General features: G+C 36.5%; 1 protein-coding gene and 1 long non-coding RNA gene across 7 annotated transcripts in view; one reads left to right on the plus strand and one right to left on the minus strand.

The window, feature by feature from the left end:
- The window catches only part of LOC140528240 (uncharacterized), a 60,334-nt gene extending 45,032 nt beyond the window's left edge, over window positions 1-15,302 (plus strand). Inside the window, exon 3 of the long non-coding RNA XR_011975118.1 lies at window positions 15,103-15,302. This is a non-coding gene — a long non-coding RNA (uncharacterized lncRNA). The remainder of the gene's footprint in view (window positions 1-15,102) is intronic.
- The window catches only part of EFCAB3 (EF-hand calcium binding domain 3), a 481,176-nt gene that overhangs the window by 177,186 nt on the left and 278,827 nt on the right, over window positions 1-25,163 (minus strand). For all 6 annotated transcript variants that reach the window (XM_072645908.1, XM_072645906.1, XM_072645907.1 and 3 more), the window contains 10 exons: window positions 23,400-23,471; window positions 21,871-22,014; window positions 20,577-20,648; window positions 15,154-15,258; window positions 11,463-11,534; window positions 9,092-9,196; window positions 6,888-6,959; window positions 5,389-5,493; window positions 3,714-3,782; window positions 36-140 (listed from right to left, as the gene is read on the minus strand). In XM_072645908.1, coding sequence (XP_072502009.1) covers window positions 36-140; window positions 3,714-3,782; window positions 5,389-5,493; window positions 6,888-6,959; window positions 9,092-9,196; window positions 11,463-11,534; window positions 15,154-15,258; window positions 20,577-20,648; window positions 21,871-22,014; window positions 23,400-23,471 — 921 coding nt within the window. The remainder of the gene's footprint in view (window positions 1-35; window positions 141-3,713; window positions 3,783-5,388; window positions 5,494-6,887; window positions 6,960-9,091; window positions 9,197-11,462; window positions 11,535-15,153; window positions 15,259-20,576; window positions 20,649-21,870; window positions 22,015-23,399; window positions 23,472-25,163) is intronic.

Below are 25,163 nucleotides of genomic sequence, written 5' to 3' on the forward strand. Positions count from 1 at the left end.
TGAAGGGCTTGTTCAACAGTATCTGCTATACTCACCACCAACCGACAGATTTCTCAGAAGCTCTTGAAGCTTTTCATCAGAGACATCCACCTTCATGCTACCCAGGATGTTGGACAGGTTTTGAATATCAGGCTTCAGCCCTTAAAAAAGAGAAAACATTTAGAGAGATAATCTTTCCTGTGTTCAGTAATTCAGCAATTCTTTTATTACGTGCCAATAATGCACCAGGTACTGTGCCTTAGCACTGGAGACAAAAAGAGAAAAGTGAAAATGTTTCCTGTCCTCAAAGAGCTTACCATCTACAGCGGGGAAATAATATGTATGCAGATAGGGAAGCACAGTGCAGATTCTTATTTTTTTGGAGGGAGGAAATGAGGAAGGCCTTGTGTAGAGGGAGGCATTTGTGCTGTGTCTTAGAAATTTGTATGTAAACAAGTGTAGTAACTGGGGGAATGGAAAATCTGTAGACTTTGTCCCCTTTTAACAGCTCTCTAGGATCAAGCAAAATTATTTCTGGTGAAAATGTACAGTATCGGAGTGCTATAGTGGAAAAACAAGAGTATCGATCAACAAGATTCAATATATGGGGTGAGGGAAGAGGCAAAAGCCAAGGATAGCTTGGAGGGGGCAAATCTGAGTGATTGAAAGGATAATGATAGCCTTAGCAGAAATATCCCTAAAGCCCATATAGCATTTTTAATAATTTTATTTTTAATTTATGGAATAAAACAAGCATTTCCATAACATAATACAATAAAAAGAATGCAGACAAAACTGCATATTTACTATGCACAACTTGCTATTCCTTTCAAATATATCTCAAAATTCTCATGTAAATTGTTTTCTTTCCTTCCTTTCCCTGACCCTTGCCCTGGAGATGGCTACCATTAGATGCAAATAGGTATACACACACACATATACATATATATAAATAGGTATATACACATACATATATGTATATATACATATGTAAAATTGTTCTATATATGCTTCTATTTATCAGTTCCTTCTCTGGATGCATTCAGCACCTTTCTTCATATGTCCTTTATAGTTAATTTGGATATTTATAATAGACAAAATAACTTCTTTGTTCAAAGTTGTTCTTATAAGGTTTACATGATGCTGTAAATACACGATCCTATTTATATCTCACAATCCTGTGTAATAGATATATTAGCAATTTGTCCCTATTTTACAGATGAGGAAAATGAAGGCAGAGAAATTAAATGACTTGTCTGTTATCAGTGTCAGAGACACGATTTGTTGTAGAGAAATCGGTTTTAGAGAAAAGATCCTCAGTTCTCTTTTGGGCATATTTAGTTTGAGATGCCACCAGACCATTCTAATCAAAATGTCTTGTAGGCAATTATTGATGTGAGACTAGAATTAGGAGAGACTGGAGCTGTATGTATGTCTCTGGGAATCGTCTGGTTATAGATGATAATTAAAGTCATGAAAGCTAATGAGGTTGCTGAGAGAGAGGAAGAAATCCCAGGACAAAGCCTTGGATCATATATACTATTAGGAACAGTAGTCATAAGACAAGTAGGAGGAAACCAGGAGAGAATGTCGTGAAAACCCAGGAAAGAGAGAGTACACAGGAATAGAGGGTAGTCAACAATAACAAAGGCCAATCATCCAAAAAGAATGATTGAGAAAAGACCATTAAGAGATGATTGACAACTGGAGAGAGCATTTTCATTGAATGATGAGGTTGGAAGCCAGATTGCAAAAGGCTGAGAAGTGAATGAAATGGAGGTAAGAAGACTAGAAAGCTTTTTTCTAGGAATTTGGATGTGAAAGGGAGGAAAATTATATAGTATGATAGCTTGAGGGGATAGTAAAATCAAAGTTGTTTTGTTTTGTTTTTAAATGGATATATATATATATATGCACATATATTTGTGTGTATATATACATATATATCCAATTAATCTGGGCATGTTTGTAGATAGTAAGGAATGAAGTAATAGATAAAGTGACATTAGATAAGTTTCTAACCAGGGAATATAGAATTAATAATTGTCTATATTAAGGTTATGGGACATGGCTCCCTCGCTAAAATTTCAGAAGTCACTGGCAAGGAGCAGTCCTAAATGAAGAAAGGAGAATTACATTCAGTGCAAATAAAAAGTCTTCCTACACTTCAAGGACCAAATTTATTCCTTTTTCACATGGCCAAGACTAGAATCTATACTGTTTTTAAAGATTTCCTCAAAGGAGAAATTCTCTCATTCTCTCCCTCCCTCTCTCTCTCTCTGTCTCTCTGATTCTCTGTCATTCTCTCTCTCTCATTTTCTCTGTCATTCTCTCTCTCTCCTCTTTCTTTCTCTCTCTCTCTCTCTCTCTCTCTCTCTCTCTCTCTTTCTCTCCCTCCCTCGCTCTACAATATGTGTGTGTGTGTGTGTGTGTGTGTGTGTGTGTGTGTGTACATATTCACACCTGTCTATATATCTCAGGTACTAAGGGTACAGAATCATTCCATTTTAGTTTAAGAAAATTTATACATTTGTTCAAATGCTGTTAAAATTTTGGGTCACTTCATTTACTAGGTAAAAAGGACATATTTTTTGGAGGTGGGTAGGCAATTTGCCTTGTGCCACTAAAGGTTAGCTCCTCTTGTGAATTTCAGGTGAGTGTTATCACCAGGAGACCCTTATTCCTCCTGCTCTGCAGTATATGCTCCCTAGTGATCAGCAATCACTTCAAATCTGAATGCCATCACAGTCCCCAACCAACTCACATGGAGTAAGGGTTCATGGTGGAGGACAGACAGAAGTTAGAGTGAGTTGCTAGAGCGTAAGAAATGAAAATTTTTGGGAATGGAACTTTTAAGAGAAGCCTCTCTCTTCTTTTTTTACTACAGATAGTATTCTACTGAGTTTCTTTTCTATTCAGATTGATCATCCCCCTCTGCCATACCTATTTTCTTTTTTCTGAATGTGATATGCTGTCAGAAGTGATAGGGCATTGACAATTTGTCTATCATGGTCTCCTTAGATTTGAATTTGCTTTTGCTCTCTGAGTGAATCAAATTTCAGGAAGTCAAGGAAATATGTTAGTAGGAGAGAAGCTGTGTGAAACAAGTTTATTGTTTGTGGAATATAGGAAAGCACCAATGCCAGTGGGAAATGGGTCCAAAGAGAAAGAACGGAACCTTATTTACCAAGGAGTTTGAGTTCTATATAATGAGAATAAAGAGGTAGCCAAGTCTTTATAACTGACCATCTATAATCCTAGTAAGCCTGTTTAAGGAGCAAATAAGTTAGAATTAATTAAAGTGATTGTGCCAGGAATATTGGATGGCTAAATTTAATTTGAATATGAAAAGGGCTTTTTATCATTATGTAACAGTTCTTTGACCTTCCATTGGTTCCATTGTTTGGGGATGAGATTACTGCCTAACTCATAATATTTCATATTTCAAATCAATTCCAAATGTTACATAAATCATATCAAAATACTCAAAATAGAATTAGAAAACTCAGTTTTTTTGTACTTTGTAATATTGATGTGTGTTAATGATTTTTAAGTGCACAATAAAAGTTAAAAAACAAACCAAAAAAAAAGAAATGAAAATTTTCCCAGTGTAAATTTTTTTCCAAATTAGAATTTTAACATTAAAGAACTAGAAATAAATTGCTGAGGCACCTGATATTCCTAATATTTGGAATACATCTAATTCTTAATGTAATGGCACAATTCTGACTCACCATCATAAAGAGGGATCTTCTTCATATCTTGGGCAGCATCCATAAACTTCTTCAAATTCACCTTCCCATCTTTGAAAAGGTCAGGGACAAATTCGAATAGAGATAAAACCATAAAAAGAACGTTAAAAAATCAACGGGTGCTTTTATACCGGCTATGTGTATGGATTAGTACACCTGGAAGAATGTTGGTGGTGGAAAAAGCAGGGCATGGCACAATTTACTAGAACTCTAATACCCTAGGGATGTTGAAATAACAAACAGTGGGCAAATGGCTATATAAAATAATAAAATCACTAAAAGTAGCATAAAAATGCAATTTAAGATAATGTGATTTCAACTTTTATCCATTTTCTCAGTGAGCTGGAAAGAGAAAGGACTCTGAAAGTTAATTTATTGATTCACTGAGGCTCCTAATTCAAAGTGCCAAATTATGTAAGCAAATAACAAAAACAGATGTAACCAGATGTCACCATATCACATTCCAGTAGAGAATCTCAGGATTTCAGAGCTTGAAGGCATCTCAGCAACCATCTAATCCAACCTTTATTTTAAAAAGAATTCTTTCCCCTATAAATTACCTGACAAGTAGGCATCTAGTTTTTGCCTGAAGACCTCTCCACCAAGAAGGAACGTGACACTACCTCTTGAGGCAACCCATTCTACATTTGGTTTAACTGCCATTGCTAGGAGCTTCCCCCCCAACCTTCCTCCCTGGACATCAAGTCTAAATTTCTCTGTCTGTGACTTCCATACAATCCTTCTCAGTTTTGAAGCCCTCTAAGGTAAAACTGAAGAAGTCTAATTTAATCCCTCCTGTGGAACAACCCCTTAGATATTTGAAGACAATTATCATATCCTCTCTGATATTCTCCAGACTAAACATTCTTGCTTTCTTCAACCAATCCTCATTTGATATGACCTCAAGCATAACCATCCTGGTTGACCTCTTCTGGATGTTCTCCAGTTTATCAATATCCTTCTTAAAACTGTAGATCCCAGAAATGAACATGATGCTCTGTGTGGGTCTGACCATGACAGAATGCAATGGGATAATCACTTCCTTACTCTTGTAAATTAGGCTTCTCTTAGTTCAACCCAAGATTTTGTTAGCTCCTTAGGCTTTCATATCACACTGCTGATTCCTATGAAACTTCCAGTTCCCCTATATTGCCTTACCTTTTTCCCACAAACTGATGTTTAACCATGCCTCCTCCTGCCTAATACTTGTGAAGCTGATGTTTTGAACCTGACTGTGAAACTTTGGTTTTTTTCCCTATTGAATTTCATCTTATTATTCACCTCAGTGCTACAGCTTGCCAAAATTTCTTTGGATCCTGTCATCCATTATGCTTTTCTCACAGATTTCTGTTATCTTCATTTGTAAACTTAATTAAAGTGAAACCTAGTATTAAGAATCTAAATCTAACACTGTGGAAGGATTTAATTTATTTTAGTTAACCTGAATTTTAGATCAATTAGGGACCTACATTTACATCCACTCCAATCCCATGTGACTAGCCACACATAAGTATTAAACATTTCATTTTACTCCCACAAAGATCATACCTTCATTTGTGGACTGGCTAAGCTAGCAATGAAGGCATGCCCTGCATCCAAATAAATCTCATAAGCAAGGTTCCACAAAGAATCCTACAGAGCAATCTGGTATACTTACTTTCAACTGGAATGTGCTGGAGCACATCCTGAATGTCCTCATCAGGGAGAGAGATATCCATGAGGCCCAGGAGATATTCCAATTTTTGAACATCGACCTTATTTTCTTAAAAATTTTTGGGGAGGGTGAAGAGAAAGAATAATAAAAAAGAAATTCCTTAAATGATGAAAAAACAGAAAAATGTTTCAATGATCAAAGTAGGCTTGGGATTTCTGTGCAAGTGATCTACTCCTATTTAATTCTCTGATTGACCTCTCAGAATATTGAGGTAGCCACGTTGTTTAAACTGGGTACATTTCAGATAATTTTAGATTCATTGCTTGAATATAAAAATAATAGACTCAAAAAGATGTCTTTAACAAAAGATTTTTAATTTGATTTTTAATTTAGTTGCTCAGCCTACCTTTGCTTCTGACCAAAATGTTTATTGAATCAACACAAGCTCAAGGATCCAAAAGTTGATGGATTCTTCAACCCAGGGGAATTACATGTTTAATTTTAACAATAGATGAATCTAATCTCCTACCAGAATTCTTTGTCCCAATTTTTCTCTTTTGGGTTCTCTTGCCCCCTTTTCCTTCTACTTTCTTCCTTACATATTTAACTCTTGCCTGATATTCCTTATTCCCCACTTTCTCTCCCTTACCATTATTTTACCTCTTCCTTCTCTTACAGGTTTTTACCTGTCCTTCAGAGGAGAAGTGGAACAGGGTTTTGACATTTGGATACCCCTTTGGTAGTTCTAGGGGCAATGGCTTTAGATTCTATTTCAATATGATTGTCTTCTGTTCCCTTACTTTCTCCTTCCTCTGTCTATGATAAGGAGAAGTAGGCAGGATCAGCTAGATGTGCATATGCCACATATTTAGTTAAGTTAATTTTCCATAAAGAAAAAAATGAAGCAAATTAGATTTCCAAGTTATACTTGAGTAAACCAATCTAAACCAATTAACAAGCATTTACTGGATTGAATATGTAAAGCTACATGTCAACCAAAAGAGTTAAAAATGGTTGGCTGCTAAATCAAATATAAAGATGCCTATCATTGCCAACACTTTCTAGTTTTCTGACCATTGGAAAGTCACTTAAGATCATTCACCCTCAATTTCATCATCAATAAAATGGAGACAATAAAAATTGGATGACTTACCTCATGGTATTACTGTGAGGATGATATGGGATAATGTATTTAAAGTGTTTCATAAATCTTGAAAAGCTACACAAATGTCAGTTGTATTATTATTACCCACATAGTAAGTGCTTTATACTTGTGGAATTGTATCTTGTAAAGAGTTGACTATAGACAATGACTGCACCTCCCTTTTCACCCCCTCTCTCAAAAGAGAGAGGAACAAAAAAAAGGTCTTTGGGACTAAAAATCTTCCTAGATATAAATTAGGAAGTGGAATTTGGAAAGTGTTGCTTATATTTGAAGCATTGTTTCAGAGGTGTAAAGTAAATTATTATTTTTTTATTGCCTATTTTATATTTTCACTTACTTTCAAATTGGGCTGGGTTTCGAGTACTGAGCATACATTCAACGAATTCCTTTTTCTTCACATCCCCATTTTCTGAAAGAGGAAATACAAGGAATGGGATATTTTATCACTTCTTTTCTAGAATTTTTAAAAAGAATAATCTGGATGAACATAACTGAAAATTAAGACTCAATCAATAGTAGCAATATATTTAAATGAAATATTTCTTGATTTGCAGAAATTGGTATCATCTTCAAACACCACCTTTGTACATACAAGCAAATCTTCAAAGACATTGGCCATGTCCCGATGACTTTCTAACCATTGGAGAAGCCATAAAAAAGCAATTTGTTGGTTTTCAGCATTTTCTAGAGTAATATTTTACTGAGAATTCAGAGGCAATATGGTGGAACCAGAGATGATTCCTCTAGAACAAGAAGGCTGACCCTAGCCCCTAATCTTACCAGGACTAGAGTAAGTCATAGACTCTGCCTTAAACATCCTCAAATGAGCATTTTGAAACAGGCAAAATCAGTTAAAAAATGAATATCTATACCTGCCTTAAAGACAGCTAACATGCGGTCTGAAGAATATATAGAAGGCAAAAAGAATAGTTTTTTCGTTAATTTGGTGATGGTGGGAAGCAGCAAACTGACTGTATGTATGTGAATCTCACCTTTCTCTCTTTTTAAAAGTAGTAGAATTTAAGTCCCTTGAGGTCAGGAACTATTTTCTTTTTGTCTTTGTATCCCCAATACTTAGTGTTGTAGTTTGCATATAGTTTGCTTTTAATAAATGTTTATAAGATTGTTGATGAATTTTTAGTACCAGCCAGCACACTACCTCCTTTTCCACTTCACTGAGTGAGTCCTTGCTGGCTTGCCTTGTTTTGGGAGCACCATAAACTGCTCATTTCAATATACTCTAAGGATAGCTTTGCTTGATTAGTCCTCATTCACATGTCTATCAGTGTTAAGATGGTGCCAAGACTGGAATGTATCCTGTTTTAAAAGATTTTCACAAAGGAGACATTCTCTCATTCTCTCTCGCTCTCTCATTCTCTCTGTCTCTGTCTGTCTGTCTGTCTCTATCTGTCTGTCTCTCCTTCCCTCTTTTCCTCCCTCCCTCTACAATATGTATGTGTATACATATTCACACATTTGTGTATGTATCTCATGTACTAAGGGTACAGAATCATTCAATTTTAGTTTAAGAAAAAATATACATTTGTTCAAATGCTGTAATATTAATTTAGGGGTAGGAAGGAGATTTATGGATGCTTTGTACAAGGGGAATGGAGGAAGCAAGGAGGATAGATAAATACACTGGCGGTTTATGATGGTATTCCTTACCCTTGCTTCTCCATACCTAAAATGTCTCTGAGTCCCAAAAGCAGAAGGACTGAATGTGAAGGAATAAAGGAAATGGGGGAGAAAAAGAAAAATGTATTTGTCTACCAGTCTTTCCAGCACAGTTGTCAATCTATTATACTCACTCCGCTCTGCATCTGTTACTCTACCTGGTTTCAAGATATCTCGTCTTCCCCCCCCCCCCCGCCCCCCGCCAGGGAAGTGCCTCCCAGGATACCCCACTTCCACCTTCCTGCCTTCTATGTGAATTCCTCCCACTGAATTGTACACTCTTTGTGGGCAGGAACTGCCTTTCTTTTTATTAATTATATTCCCAGCTCTAAAAACTTACTTATTGGATAGGATTCTTCTTCAAGAGAATCCATGTTTTCTTATATATGTCCTTCCTTAGCACTGTAACTAGTAGGCTCATGTTGTCATAAATTATTGCCTCAAGAACTTTAGCAAGCATATGTCTCAACCCTTCCATATATTTGGCCATAAAATTTTAAGTTATAGAAGCTCTACATGAGTTTTCAAAACCAGAGATAGAATTTTATTTTGTTTTGCCAAGACTAGAAATTTGAGTTCAACAAATGCCACTAGGTGCCAGGCACTGTTCTAGGCATTGGGGTTACAAAGACAAAAGGGAAATGTCTCTGCCCTGAAGAAGCTTACATTCTCTTGGATGAGAAATAATTTATATAAGCTATGGGAAATAAGATTGAAGGATAAAGGCCTTTTAAATGATTAAAGAGATTATTATATGGGTTTTTGATCCGAAACATCTTTTAAACATACATGCTCACTTGCAAACCTTCTGAAAAAGCTGTTAACACACATATCAACAGAATATAGGGATACCCAAGGGCTCACCATCAATTGGAACATGCTTTAGTATCTCTTCGGTTTCTTCCTCGGTTAGGTGGATTCCTGAGTTGTTTAGGAAGGCACGCAATTTCTTGAAATTTACTGAGTCTCCTGCGATTTGTTGAAAAAGCAAATACAGAAGTTATACGACTTTATTCCTCATCAGATGAGCCAAGAATAATAACAAATGCCATGGTATTTCTCTGAAGAAAAAATTCTTCAGGAGATTACCACCAGAGCTAGTCCTCCTCCAGCTCTCCATCTGCTGACAGGTTGTTGCATTCTATAACTGAGCTTTGAGAAGTACCGATCATTTTTGTTCTCTTGCTTGGTCATGTCTGGTTCTTTGATTATTCTTCTGACTGTAATGTGCTGACCCTTGACTTGTATATGATGTAAATACTGTATTATCCATGTAATTAGTCTTATTTTTAAAAATTGTACTCCATGTCCTGTGTAGCTTGAGGTCTCCCCCACCAGTGTTGTTAGATGTAGATGATAAGATCCTGGAGGGCAGAAACTATCTTCTCGCACTAGAATGCTACTTACATTTCAACATCTCACAAGAACTTCCTGATTGTGAGAAGAGTGTAACAGTTTGCCCCTCACCTTTTTCTCTCTGACCTCCTCCTTACATACTACATTTCAGGTGCCTGGAACTACAGTGTATTTCCACAAATAAAGGAACAGTGTGGGGTGCTACCATTGGCATGAGCAATACATTGGAGATGAAGCCCATCGCAGATATATCTGCTGGCGTAGCTTCAACATTGCTTTGTTTGGTCTGGAAATTAAATGACATAAGACTCTCTGCTACAGAGACTTCATAGGCTACTTTTTCATAAAACCTCTGTGAGATGCTACTTTCAATTTCTTCAGTTCCTTCCTGTTTCAGATACTGTGTCTAATATCAATAAGGAAGACGGATTAATAAATTCTTTTCTTCTTTTTTCTTTTATCTCCAAATTGAAAATGTATTTAATTTTACTCATCTGGTTCAACATTCACCGAACATTTATCATCTGGTTGCTCAGAAAACATTTTCCTGCAAAAAAAGGACTTTTGCAAGGTTGCTCCCATAACTCAAAGATGTTGACTATTCGTTTAGACTGAACCCAGGTAGAAGGAACCTTGGAATGATTTAATTTTGTCTCATTAGCAATGTTGATGTGGGGATAGGTGAAGAGGACAGTGGCAATATAGTGCTGATACCTGGATGCTACTGGGGTCTCTGAGTTGCATTTAAGTTAAAGGAAAAAAAAGAATTTTATAAGTACAAGGCAGGAACAAGTGTGGGCTCGATGGCAGTTTAACCAAAAAGATCTGGGGGTCTTAGTGGACCTCAGGGACAATATGAGGCCAAACTGGGGTATATCAGCAAATATAACTAATGCAATTTATGAAAGCCATGATATCGATTCATAGAGACATGATCTTTCCCCTGTCCTAGTCAGATCACATCTATTGTATTATGGTTAGGTCTGGGTGCCACATTGTAGGAAAGACAAAAAATAAGCTAATGCATTCAGAGGAGGGCAATTAAGATAAAAAAGGGCTTTGAGTTCATGGCATGTGAAGACTGAATGAAGGAACTGTGGATGTTTAAAATAAAAAAGAAGACCTGAGAGAACATGGTAGTTATCTTCAAGTATTTTCTGTCTCATGGAAGAGGGAGAAAATATATTCTGCTTGTTTCCAGAGGTCAGAACTGGGAGTGAAACAATAGTTGGAAGTTGTAAAGTGGCAAATCAAAGTATGATGTAAGCAGAAACTTCCTCATGACTTGAGCTCCCTGAAAGACAAATAGGCTATTGTCTTAGGAGGGAATGGTTTTCCTTTTCACTGGAGGCTTTATCCTGCAAAAGCTGGATGACCATTTGTTAAATATGAAGCTCATGTTACTTGTGATATTCACATTGGACTAGATTACCTCTGAAGTCCCTCTTTCTAGCTCTGAGATTTCATGATTTGGTAGGTCACTAACTCACTATGTGCCTAAAAGATGGTGGTCGTTCATAGTTCTAAAGACTTTTCATCATATTTACTTTCAGTTGTCCAATCCTGAATCTCTCTCTTAACTAGGTTATGGCTCTCTACTGAGATAAAGAAACTTAGGTATTTTATTTCAATTTGGATCAAACAATGTCAGATGGCCTTTGTATCACTAAACCATATCATGTGACAAACAGTCTGGTGTTTTTTATTTTAGTGTTGTCATAAAGAAAATATGCAGCTAGTTAGCATTTTCCATAGTGGAAATAGCTACTGGTTGAGAGTACCTTTGGGCATGCTTTTAAAAAACACATTATTCTTAAGAAGAGTTGGATAGAGAGGGCAGTGAAAATTCTTTAAGCCACCTTGGCAAAAATCTTCTTACCTTCAAGTTGAGAGTATTTCTGATTATATAGCACTGAATTCATAAATTTGTTCAAATCTACTTTTCCATCATCTGAAAGATAAAAATCCAATTCAGTTGTTAAAAAATTTAAAGAGTAGGTTTTTGGAGTTAGATGTATCCATACTAGATGTGGAAATAATAATAACAGCTAGTATATTATTTTTCAAATATATGTATATATATTATATTATACATATATATTATATATATATAATAGTATACAATAATTCTGATGAGTGTCCAATTGGCTTTCAAGGTTTTGCTACAATAAAACTGCTCTCTTAATTATTTTTGTGCATATGGATCCTTTTACCTCTTTCTTTAAGACTGATGTCTAGTAAACGGTATAACTAGATCAAAGGGTATGCATATGTTAGTGACATTTTGGGGTATAGTTTTTGTATTCTGAAATTTTGTTTTATTCAGAAAATTGATTTGAACAATTATAGGGCCAATTCAGAACTCTAGCAACAGTGCATTAGTTTGCTTGTCTTTCCATGGTCTCTCAAACAATTGTTATTCTTTTTTTTTTCATCTTTGCCAATAAGATGGTTATGAGGGAGAACATGGGAGTTGCTTTAGTTTATTTTTCCCTTGTTAGTGATTTGAAGAATGCTTTCATATGGTTGCTGACATCTTGGATTTTCCCCTTGAGGACTGCCTGTTCATACACTTTGACCATTCATCAACTGAAGAATTCATCTTATTCTTATATATGTGTGTCAATCCTTGGATAGCAGACCTGTGTCAAGGAAATTTTCTGCAAAGATTTTTGCCATGGTTCATTACTTCCCACAATTCTAACTATGTTGATTTTGTTGGGCAAAAATTTTTTATCTGGAGAATAGTAAAAATGATGGTATGTGAATGTAACGGAATATTATAGTACCATAAGAAATGCTGAATGGAACATATTCAGAGAAACCTGAGAGGACTTTTATCAATTGATGTCAGTTAGCGGAATCTGGAGAATAATTTATACAAAGATTACAATCTTGTAAATGAAAATAACTTTGAACATCAAAGATTACACTAATGTTTGGAATATGGAAGAGTAGGTAATGCAACTGACAGAAATAATAGAGTCAAAAAGAGGAATAGGTTTAGGAAGAAAGATGATCAGCTTGATTTTGGACATTTTTGGTCCATTGTTGGGTGATCCAGGTGGAAATGTTCTATAGAAAGTTAGGAAATATAGTTTTGGGATTCTAGATAAAGTTTAGAATTGGTGACAAACATAGATTTGGGAGTCATATGCATAGAAGTGGCTTTAAAGGAGAGAGTAAATACAAAGCAAAAAGAAAAGGACTAAGGCCAAAACTTCAGGGGAACAGTTGCTTTGAAGGGTTAGGAAGAGGAGTCATTGTAGGAGAGAGGAGGAATGGTATCTTGAAATCCAAAGGAAGAGAGAGTATCCAGTAGAGAGGATGATTGATCAGTGAACAAACATTTATTAAACAATTACCATTTTCATTGCTGTAGATAGGTCAAAGAGGATTAGGACTAAATATAGTGAATTTAGCAATTTGGAAATTGCTGTGTGATCCAGGGTAAACTAATCTCAAGGTGTTCTGGAGAATTCTCTTAGTCTAGAAGTTGCAATGAAGGTGCTGACCTACATAGATAGAAGGAGTTATTTCACCAGGAGCTCCTTTCGCCAGTGAAATTACAGGTCTAATCCCAATCCCTAATTAGAAAATTACGACTTCTGAGGGAGTGGTTTCAATAAAGTGGGGGGGAGGGAGGATGGAAGGAGGTTGGCAGAGGTTAAGGTAGGGGTGGGTAACCTGTGGCCTAGAGGCTACATATGGCCCACTAGGTCCGCAAGGGTGGCCCCTCTGACTGAATCCAAACTTCACAGAACAAATCCCCTTAATAAAAGGATTTGTTTTGTAAAACTTGGACTCAGACAAAAGGCTGTACCTAAGGCTCTAGAAGGCCAAATGTGACCTCCAAGTGGCAGGTTCCCCATCCCTGGGTTAGGGAATAAGAGATGCTGAAGGAGAGGAGATACCAGCAGCAGATTACTTTCTGAGAAGTTCTGCTATGAAGTAGATCAGAAGGTAAAAGTTGATGAACATGCATTTTATTTTACTTTGCTTCATTTTAGTTTTTAAAGTATTAGGAGTATTTCAGCATGTTTGTAAGGAAATGGGAAAGCGCCAATGGAGGAAGAAAAACTGATGATACATGAGGGCAGGGATGATGGTGTAAGGGCAAGAAAAGTAGGATCCTCTTCTGTTTTTGTTTTAGTGTAATCAAGAAGTTTAATACCTCTATTTGTTCCAGGATCCATGGCCATTTAGATTGTAAGGCTAAGGAACTTGGAAGGGTGGATTGTAAGGGCAAGCAAAGTAAGATCTTTTGCTGTTTTTGTTTTAGTATAATCAAGTGCCTCTGATTGAATTTTGCTTTTATCAACCAAGAGTTTTTACTAGGAGTAAGTACAGAAACAAGAATTTCTTTAACTAGGAACAGTTTGTGTATTTGTATTATTAATGTGATTAAAAATCTTCCCCACCCATCAATGGGTCTGTCCATTAAAAGGAGTTTCATTAGGGAAGATTTGTAGGAAGCCCCACACTTTTTGTTAAAGAGGCACTGGTTCTCAAGGGTTGGGATGCTCTCTGGCTCTAAAAAAGGTATAAATACTCTGAGGGTAAGGTTTTGCTTTGAGGGTTTCATTTTTGGAAGAAGCTTTGTGTGCCAAACAAGACTCTGGCAAGCTGCTAAGGGGCCTCCCTCACCCCCTAGCTTTGAAGAAAACCCTGATGTTGGTGCTTTCCTTTCTGGCAACTATGGTCAGACATTTGAACCTGTCTGTTGATTTATGATATATGTATTGCTTATGTCAGACAGTTTGGAAGCACTGTCTGTTGAATTCCTGAACTAAGTGAAGGATTATATGTGCTTGATTAAAGGAGATTACCCCTCAAAAGTTGCCTTTCCTTTTAGAAAAGCAGATCAAAGAATCTGTGATAGCAACCCCCCCATGAATGTTGGGGTGCTTACTGTTACAGATAGCCAGAATAAAATCATAAGGTTCTTGCCTGAATCTGGGATTATCCTAGAAGTATGGAGATACCATAAGTGGATTAGGTGGTATATACTCAGTACCCACCAATTATCTAATGTCATAGTGATAAGGCACTTTCTAGAACCAAAGTTCTCATTTAGTAGTTATATCTCACTACTTGAACAGTATCCAAAAATATTCTTCAGAATGGTTTTAGCCTCCATGGTTTCATTCCAGGTAATTCTTGCTTACTATCTAGGGTTAAGGTATGGCCTACCCACTTCCAACTTGACAAATATCACATGGCAAGGCCATTGCAAATTGGAATACAATTTGATGAATCATGTAAGAAATAACATAGAATTAGCTGTTTGTCTCTTTCCCTTTTTCTCCTCAAGAAGAATGAAATTATAGAAAAATAAATGAATTTTTTAGACTTCACTAACAACTCAGTTACTACTGATATATGTGCATTTTTTTTTCTAAAAATATGATCCATTTCCTAACCACCAGCCCTCTAAGCAAAAGGAGGCATTGCTTAGAAAAGAAAACTAGGTAAACTCTAATACCAATTATAATTATTTCTCTATCTTTTCTAAACAGAAAAAACCTCAAATGGTGACAAAACAGCTCAAGACACTATGAAATACTTACCGTCCACTGTGACAAGCTTCAATGCCTTCTGGATCTCTTCTGGGGTCAAATGCATACCCATGCTATCTAAAATGGCACTCAAGTTTGCAACATCAACCATATTATCTAAAATGGGGAAAGTATAAAGAAATTATAAAATGGCCAACATATACCTTACTGAATTAGAATGCTATATTTTAGATGTTTTGAATAATTGACTGTAGGCTTGGTATTTTAAAACACACTGTATTTTATTGAAACTGGGTCTCCCTGTTTTGCTAAGGCTAGAAGTGCACCGGCCACTCATGGGTCATCACCCATGCATAGAAGCCTTAACCTATTCTGTTTCCGATCTGAAATGTTGCTCTTCCTTAGGTAGCCTGGTGGCCATGAATTCTGGGAGCTTACCATATTCGATACTGGTTTTGAACTTAGCAAAGATACCCAAAAACCTTTTAGTCCTACTGCAACTCAGAAATTCTGAGCTGAAATGATTGATCCATTAGCTTCTGCAGCCTCCAGTAGAAGCAATTACAGGTATATGCCACCATGCCAAGCTAAAATGCATTTTAAAACAAGGGAAATCTCTGTCTGGTAATTTAGATAGGTAATCTAAATTTCAGCTTTTATAAAAAATGAAGGGATTGTACTAAATCTCTTGGGCTCCTTCTAGATCTAAAACTCCTAAGTGATGGTTTATCTGTTCCTATATATATTTTGTTTTACTTACCTAGCATATCTTGTGACATATAGTGTATAGTGCTATATATAGATACTACTTATTAGTAACATAATTAACTAGATATTTTTATATTTAATTTAACCAAAAGACATGTTCTATGCTATATCTCTTCAACAACTGTTTTGAAATTACTCTTATAAATCAGGAAAAAAAATTGAACTCTTAAAAGGAAATTACTACACCTTAGATGATTCACTCTTAAATAACGTTTACTATTCCTTTGCTTAGAACCATAAAAAATTATGTAACTTTTAAGAGTTGGGAGACAATTTAAAAGTTATCTTGTCTAGTCTTCCACATCATAAAAATACTTGTCTATAACATCCTTTGCAGATCGTCATCTAACCTTTGTTTGATTACTTCCAATAGTGAGGGATTCATTATTTCATAAGTCAGTTTATCACATTTAGATCTCTAATTATTTTAACTTTTTCCCCACTATTGAGTTAAAATCTACCTATTAATAATTTCTGCTCACTAATTCTAGCTCTGTCCTCTGGATAAATGGAAACCTTTTTATATGGCATGCCTTCAAGTATTTGAAGAAAGAATGTCTCTCTTACGGGTAGCTAGGTAGCACAGTGGACAGAGTGTCAGGTCTAAAGTCAGGAAGACTCATCTTTCTCAGTTCAAATCTGGCCTTAGATTCTTACTAGCAGTGTGACTCTGGGAAAGTCACTTAACCTCATTTGTCTCAGTTTCCTCATCTGTAAAATGAACTGGAGAAGGAAATGGCAACCATTCCAGTATCTTTGCTAAGAAAACCCCACGTGGGGACATGACTGAAAAATGACTGAACAATTGATCATGTCCCCTTAAGTCTCCTCTTCCCTAGATTATACAACCTTGCCCCTTCGATGGTTTCTAATGTGACGTATTTTAAATACCTTAGCATCTTGTTGCCCAACTATGAATGCTTTCTTTTATGTCGATAAACTTTTAAAAATAGAGTACTCAGAATGGAACATAATTCTACAGATATGGTCTGATAAACAGAGAATAGAATAGAATAATTAACTCTCCTTCTTTGTATATTATTATTAATGTGACCCAAGATTTATTTCTTACAGAATTCATGTAAATACTGTAGTTGCCATATATTAATCCTACTATTTAAAATCCTAAGAAAAATATCTATAATAATCCCCCTTTACAGCACATTTAAAAATAAATTTTAAGTTTTCAACATTCACTTCTACAAAATTTTGAGTTCCAAATTTTCTACCCATCTCTCCCCTCTCCCAACCCAAGACAACATGCATTCTGATTATCCCTTACCCCAATCTGTCCTCCCTTCTATTGCCACCCCCTTCTCTTATCACCTTCTATTTTCTTGTAGGGCAAGATAGATTTCTATGCCCCATTGCCTATATAACTTATTTCCCAGTTGTACATAAAAACAACTTTTAACATTCATTTTTAAAACTTTGAGTTCCAAATTCTCTCCCTTCCTCCCTCCCTCCCTACCCACCCTCATTGGGAAAGCAACCAATTTGATATAGTTATACATGCATACTCATACAAACAACTTCCATAACAGTCATATTGCCAAAGACTAATTATATTTCCCTCCATCTTATCCCACCCCATTTATTCTATTCTCTTCTTTGACATTGTCCCTCCTCAAAAGTACTTGCTTCTAATTACCCCCTCCCCCAGTCTGCCCTCCGTTTTATCATTCACCCCTCTCTTATCCCCTTCCCCCCTACTTTCCTATAGGATAAGATAGATTTCCATACCCAATTGAGTACGTGTGTTATTTCCTCCTCAAGCCAAATCTGATGAGAGTATGATTCATTCATTCCCTCTTACCTCTTCCCTCCTTCCCCTCCACTGTAAAAGCTTTTCCTTGCCTCTTTTATGTTAGATAATTTGCCTCATTTTACCTCTCCTTTTCTCTTTCTCCCAGTACATTCCTCTTTCACCCCTTAATTTTATTTTTAGATATCATCCCTTCATGTTTAATTCACCCTGTACTCTCTGTCCATACATACATATGTACATACATATATTCCCTCCAACTACCCTAATACTGAGAATGGTCTCATGAGTTATAAATATGCAAGAATATGAATAGTTCAACTTTAATAAGTCTCTTATGATTTTTCTTTCCTGTTTTCCTTTTTATGCTTCTTTTAAGTCTTGTATTTGACTTTTTATCAAGAATGCTTGAAGGTCCTCTATTTCATTGAGTGTCCATTTTCCCCCTGAAGGATTATATTCAGTTTTGCTGAATAGGTGATTCTTGGGAGGTGATTCTTTAATCCTAGTTCCTTTGACCTCTGGAATATCATATTCCAAGCCCTCTGATTCCTTAATGTAGAAGGTGCTAAATCTTGTGCTATCCTGATTATATTTCCACACAATTGTTTTATTTCTTGAATTGTTTCTTTCCGGATGCTTGCAGTATTTTCTCCTTGACCTGTGAACTCTGGAATTTGGCTATAATTCCTAGGAGTTTTCTTTTTGGGATCTCTTTCATGAGGTGATCAGTGGATTCTTTCCATTTCTATTTTACTCTCTGATTCTAGAATATCAGGGCAGTTTTCCTTGATAATTTCTTGAAAGATGATATATAGGCTCTTTTTTGATCATGGCTTTCAGGAAACCCAATAATTCTTAAATTATCTCTCCTGGATCTATTGTCCAGGTCAGTTGTTTTTCCAGTGAGGTATTTCACATTGTCTTCTATTTTTTCATTCTTTTGGTTTTGTTTTATAATTTCTTGATTTCTCACAGAGTCATTAGCTTCCATTTGCTCTATTGTAATTTTCAAGGAATTATTTTCTTCAGTGAGATTTTGGAGCTTCTTTTCCATCTAGCCGTTTCTGCTTTTTAAGGCATTCTTCTCCTCATTGTCTTTTTGGACCTCTTTTAACGTTTGGCCTAGTCTATTTTTTAAGGTGTTATTTTCTTCACTATTTTTTGGGTCTCCTTTGGGAAGTTGTTGACTCATTTTTCATAATTTTGTGGCATCACTCTCATTTCTCTTCCCAATATTTCTTTTACTTGATTTTCAAAATCCCTTTTGAGATCTTCCATGGTCTGAGACCAATTCATATTCTTCTTGGAGGCTTTGGATATAGGAGCTTTGACTTTGTTATCTTCTTCTAGTTATGTATTTTTGTTCTTCTTTGTCACCAAAGTAAAATTCTCTAGTCTGAAATTTTTTCTGATGTTTTCTCATTTTCCTAGCCAATTACTTGACTTTTGTTTTTAGCTCTTAGTTAAGATAAGTCTCTGGTTCTAATGTGGAGGGTGTACTGTCCCAAATTTCAGGGGTTTTGTACAGCTCTTTTCAGAGATACTTCTAAAGACCTGTAAGTTTTCAATTCTGCCAAAGTGGTATGATCTAAGAAGAGATGTTTACTCCTCTCCTGCTCTGTGCTCTGGTCTGTGAATGACCACAAGCACTCTTTTCTGCCTTGAAACTGCAAGGAAAATTCCTTTTCCACCACTGCCACAAACTCCACCATGCCAGAACTCTTCCTCATTCCAGGACCATCACACCCAGGACTGTGACCCAGATCCAAGCATGGGCAAAGTAATCCTGCCTCCGTGCCAGCAAAGAGATCCCTGTAATCCCCCTCTGATCAGTTGCTTGATCCCTCCACCATCTGTGGGGCCAAGAGTTCTGGAAGCAGCCACCGCTGGGACTGGGGCTAGACTGAGCTCCTTTCTCACCCAGGTCTGACAAACCTTTCTTACTGACCTTCTGAGTTATCTTTGGTGTTTGTGGGTTGAGAAGTCTGGAAACTGCAACAGTTGTCAGTGATTCAGGGATTCACTGAGGCCTGCTCAGAATCTGCTGGGGCCCAGTCTTTGCTGGTGGATTTTGTGCTGGACTGCACTCCTCTCCCAGCCTGATGCAATAGACCTTTCCTATTGACCTTCCAGGTTGTCTTGGGCTGGAAATTTGTTTCACACAGTCATTTTGTGGGTTTTGCTGCTCTAGAATTTTTTAGAGTCATTTCCTACAGGTATTTTCAGGAGTTTGGGGAAGAGCTCAAGCAAGTCCCTGCTTTTACTCCACCCTCTTGGCCTATAGCACATTTTAGAGCCCCAAAACCTTTATGTCCAGAAGTTTCTCTTATCTAACCTAAATCTTCCTTTCAGAGCCATAATTACTTTGAAGTGAAGGTTTTCTACTGGGACACCAACATGGGCAGAGGGCAGGACCATGCGTGTGCTTCCTCCCCACAGTGATAGTTGTTGAAGTCCTATGCCCTGAGATTCTTTTCCAGCCCATGCCACCATACAGAGTAAACACTCTCAGGCTGCCAGGATCCCACTGTACAGCACCTTTGTCCCAGGGGCCACATTCTCTCCCTCCCTTTAGGGGTGAAGTCTGCACCCTAGGGAATAGTCTCTTCCCTCTTCTTGGGTGACTGAATCTTTGGGTGTGCACTCTCTTTTGTTTGGTAGCCTTATCCCTTGATTGGGATTCCTAATTATACCTGTCTTTCTGAAAGCAATTTAGGTCTATCTCCTTTTGACTCCTCTTCATTGTTAACAAAGGTCAATTTCAATTGCTGATCATCACTAATAAATCATTCTCTATGTATTTTCGTTGTTACCTGAGGCTATAAATACATGATGCACCAGAAAATTATGTCATTGCCTAGTAAACCTGAGATTTTTTCTCTAAGTCACCGGGTTCCTTAAGTCATCATATTATATTTATTAGGAAATTTTAACTTACTTTTATCTTGGACTAAGGACTTCATCTTAGACACAGTTTCCATGAATTTTCGTACATCCACATTCTCACCATCTATAGGAAAAAAAATGTCTTTTAGAGAACATGGAAAAAATGAATGTTCAAACATACTAGGAAGGCCAAGGGACAGTAGCATAATCAGGCCTATGCAATCAAGATTCCCTAAAAAATGGAAAAGATCCATCTTAGGTTGAAGGATACACAATGAGATTCTTTTACTTCTAACAACTCACAACACCAAAAAACCTTGTAGCAACCCAGAAGCTGGCACTGGGGTGAGGGGTTCCAGATCCAGTCAACCAATAGCTAAAACAGCTACTCTCAGGAAGCATTAAGCATGGACGATCAGTTACTCTACTCAAAATCTCATGCCGCGTTAGCAAAAATTGAATTAATGGAACCACTATGTCAAATGGGGTCTTAAGGTTTCTATGAATTCTGCTCTTGATATAATTCTGTTTAGATTAAAAACTATTTCTGAGAGAATATTTTTTTTTTTTGGAAATGGAATAGAGGGGAGTCTGCTTCAGGTATGGGTTGGATACTACAACCACCAGCACTCTTCCATCCAGTAGAGAGGCTTCATTTTTCTCTGACTCCAACTTCACGGGAGCTGTGTCAGCCTTCCCCTTGGTACCATATTTAGTACCACTTCTGAAGTATTTTACCACTGTCTACTCTTATTTCCTGCACCTGGAGTTCATACCATCTTTCCATAGACTCTCCAAATTATTTTTGCCCACTGTATCCCTAAACCTCAGCTTCTTCTTCCATTTCTATTCCATATCAGTCTCTATAGAAGCATTTATTGTATCCTAAAATTTTTACTTAAGACATCCATCTATCCATTTATTCATTCAGCAAACATTTATTAAGTGGTCAAAATGTTGTACAAAGTGTGGAGGGGGGTAATAAAACGTCTAGATAAAAAAAATCAATAAGTATTTATATATGACCATTAAGTGACTTTTTAAATGACATATTAAACGACATATATTAAGTGACTATTATGTGTCAGGCATTGTGCAGGATGCAGGGGATACAAAAACAACTCTATTCTTACCTTCACCTTCGAGTTCCCCTCTTCCTTTAACATTTTGCTGATCCATCAGCTGTTAGTGTCCTTCCCTGTATTTACTAATTTGTATTTATTCATTTTATGTTTATATTATAGTAAGTTACTTGCTAAATACTTATTACTAGATTGATTGAAAAGAATGGAGTTTATGCCCTGAAGTCTGGATTTTGATTAAGATGATATATTTTAATTTCTTACCCTTCAACAGCACAATCTGCAGGATGTTGTCCACCTCTGATGGTGTCAGATGAATCCCCATGTTTTTTATAACAGTGTCCAGATGCTTAACAGGAACTTCATTACTCCTGATGGATTGAAAGATGTCCAAGGGGTGTTCCATCTCTGTAGAAAAAAAAAGATGTCCGATGCTGTGAACTACTAAGACAATACTATGTCTATGATGAGCCAGTTTCTTAATTAAAAAAGTCTATAAACCATTTGGCACCTCAAAACAAAAATACTAAGTAGAATTAAGGGAAAGAGTGGCACTGCTTTTTATGTGATACCATTGAAAGGGAGTAACTACAGGGAGTCATGCAGAAGAGCCAATATTTGAACCCAGACCCTCTGACCTCAAATCCAGGGTTTGTGCATCTTTAATTACTCAAAGTGTAGTAATGAAGGTGCCTCATATCTATAACTATTTCCTGGGTTGTCTTCATCTAACAAAACTTGAAGAATACTATAAGAGCTTTGGATTTGGAATCAAAAGTCCTGGGTTGATTCCTGACTTTGCTACTTAATTATTTATTGAATCACTTGCCTTCTGGGTCTCAGTTTTCTCATCTAAAAATAAGTGAATAGGACTAGATATTTTTAAGTACTCTCCCACAATCATGAAACTTATAAAATAATATTAAAATATTAATTAATATTGATATTAAAGTAATATTAATGTTTGAAAGTAATATAAAAATATTAATTATTAATATTAAAGTAATATTAAAAATTTAAATGTAAGGTTTTTTATTTTTGACAGAAATGCAAGTTGTTATTGCCATGCTTAAAACTTTTATCCCATAGGGGAACAGCTCTTAAATTTTACAGATAGCATTTTTTGAACTAAAAATTTTCTGTGCATAGGGAGACACACTACAGAGAGGAATTTCACACAGACAGGGATAGAGAGTCACAATGGTGTGTATGAGTAGGATGAAATACATAACCAATGAGAAAATTTATGGAAGAAAAGAAGGGGTCATTGGGGAACTCTATGATAAGAAGAAAAGATGGGTTGGTCATATGTTGAGGGAAGAGGATGATGATATGTGGACAGCCCGAGTATTCTTTGGGTATGCTCATGATATCAGAAGAAGAGGAGAAAGGCCTCCAGAATGTTGGGAAGACCTCTTGTGGTATTTTAAAATGTATAAAATGAAACTGCATAGAGTCACAAAACAAAACTATATTGAAATACAGTTAGCAAAAAACCAAAAATAACAAAACAAAAACCAGTTCATAGACAATCTGCCCCATGAAGAACTTACTAATCTCCAAATGTTTCATATTCAAAACTTTTTCAGTTACTATAAATATCTTAACTTCAGAAGTAGTCACAATTATAACCCTCTACAACTTTTTTCCTCAAAATGCATTTTTAGCATCTAAAGAGAGGTTCATAACATCAAAAAAATATACATATATCTTTCCCACCTTTCCCATACATTTTTAAATTCACAAAACTCTTCTATCAACAATTTTTCTTCACTACAAAAATTTTTGCTTACCTGAAGCTTTAGCAAAAAATGGAGTTGTTGCCAATGTTTTCATATACTCTTTTAATTCGACTTTTCCATCATCTGTAAAAGAAAACCAAAGAGATGAATGGTTTCATTAGTTGGACAAAATAATGACATCAAAGAGTCCACTGCTCATTACATCTTCATCTCTGCATCTGAATCCTCCCCATCTACTTGAGACTGACATTGGAAAGGACCATGACTCTAGAGTGCAGTACAGTGCAGGGGAAAGACAGTGGATTTGGAGTTTGAATTATGTCCATAATATTTACTCCCTATATAATCAAGTCATTTAACCTTCATTAGTGTTTCAAATTTCCCCACCTATAGAATGAGGGAATTGGATCTATAATCTTATGACTTCTAAAGTTCCTTCTAGCTCTCAATTTATTATTCCATGATGTCTTCTCTGTTCCTTGCACTATTCAGGGACAGGGCAGAAGGCTCTGTCAGTAGGTACGTTTTTAGTAATTTGACAAATCTAGCTTAGTAATTGTGAACGAAGAGACAGGCAATGAGAAATGTGTGGATCCCACATAAGTCTCCTTCTCTTGTAAATTTCATTGCCTGATTGATACAGTACTGGGCCTTGAGTCAAGAAGATCTGAGTTCAAAGTTGACTTCAGACACTTACTAATTGTGTGATCCTGAGAAAGTCACTTAACCTTTATTTATCTCAGTTCCCTCAACTGTAAAATGGGGTGGCACAGTGGCTAGAGCACTGGGCCTGGAATGAGGAAGACTTGAATTCAAATACAGCCTCAGACACTAGCTGTGTGACCTTGGGCAAGTCACTTAACCCTGTTTGCCTCAGTTTCCTCATCTGTAAAAAGAACTGGAGAAGGAAATGGCAAACCACTCTGGTATCTCCAAGAAAATCTCAAATGGGGTCAGGAAGAATTGGACATGACTGAAAATGACTCAACAACAACAAAATAACATTTACCTCTCAGGGTGGTTGGGAATCAAATGAGATAATGTTTGTAAAGTGTCTGGCACAGAGTAGATGCTTAATAAATGGACACTCCCTTTTCCTTACCCTTCCCAATCTTATACTTCTTTAAGTTTGTTTAATTTGCAAGCACTGCACATGTAGGGTTCATGCAGATACAACTTTACATACAGCAAGAGGTATAGTATAAACCAACTTTGTATTTCAAAGGAAGTGATTTAACTGGAATATATTGTTGAATAGAAGCCATGTAAACAGAGCTGGACTTATCTCTACATACGGGGGTTGCTTATGCTATGCTGTGTAAAGTCCAGGCCTAATTTATGTATTTGTTCAATAACTATTTGAGAATCTCTGATTGCAGGGCACTACACTAAGCATTATGGGGTAGGGGGAAGGTTTCTCTTTCAAAAAGAGAAACTTGATCTCCCCCTATGATATTCAGGACAAGGGCTTTTTTAGAATTAATATAGATTGCCTGCTAAATTGATTCCAATATAAAAGATTGATTTGGGAAATTTAAGTGGTTGTGGGACCTCATGGACTGGACCAGGTTTGTGCTTATTATTTATGTGACAAGAGGAAATTATTAATAACCAGGAGGTGGTGTAGGTGACAGAAAAAAAAGAAAACACTTTGGATTCCCAGGTCAGGGTTCAAATGTGATCCTCACGCTTACTACATGTGTGACCTTGGGCAAGTTACTTAGTCCCTCCTTGTGCCTCAGTTTCCTCATCTGGAAAACGAGGAGAATTGAACTAGATAGTCTCTTAGGATCCCTTTGTGGGAAACAGAGGAAA

The sequence above is a fragment of the Notamacropus eugenii genome, chromosome 2, assembly GCF_028372415.1.
Source record: "Notamacropus eugenii isolate mMacEug1 chromosome 2, mMacEug1.pri_v2, whole genome shotgun sequence".
NCBI classification, from domain to species: domain Eukaryota; kingdom Metazoa; phylum Chordata; class Mammalia; order Diprotodontia; family Macropodidae; genus Notamacropus; species Notamacropus eugenii.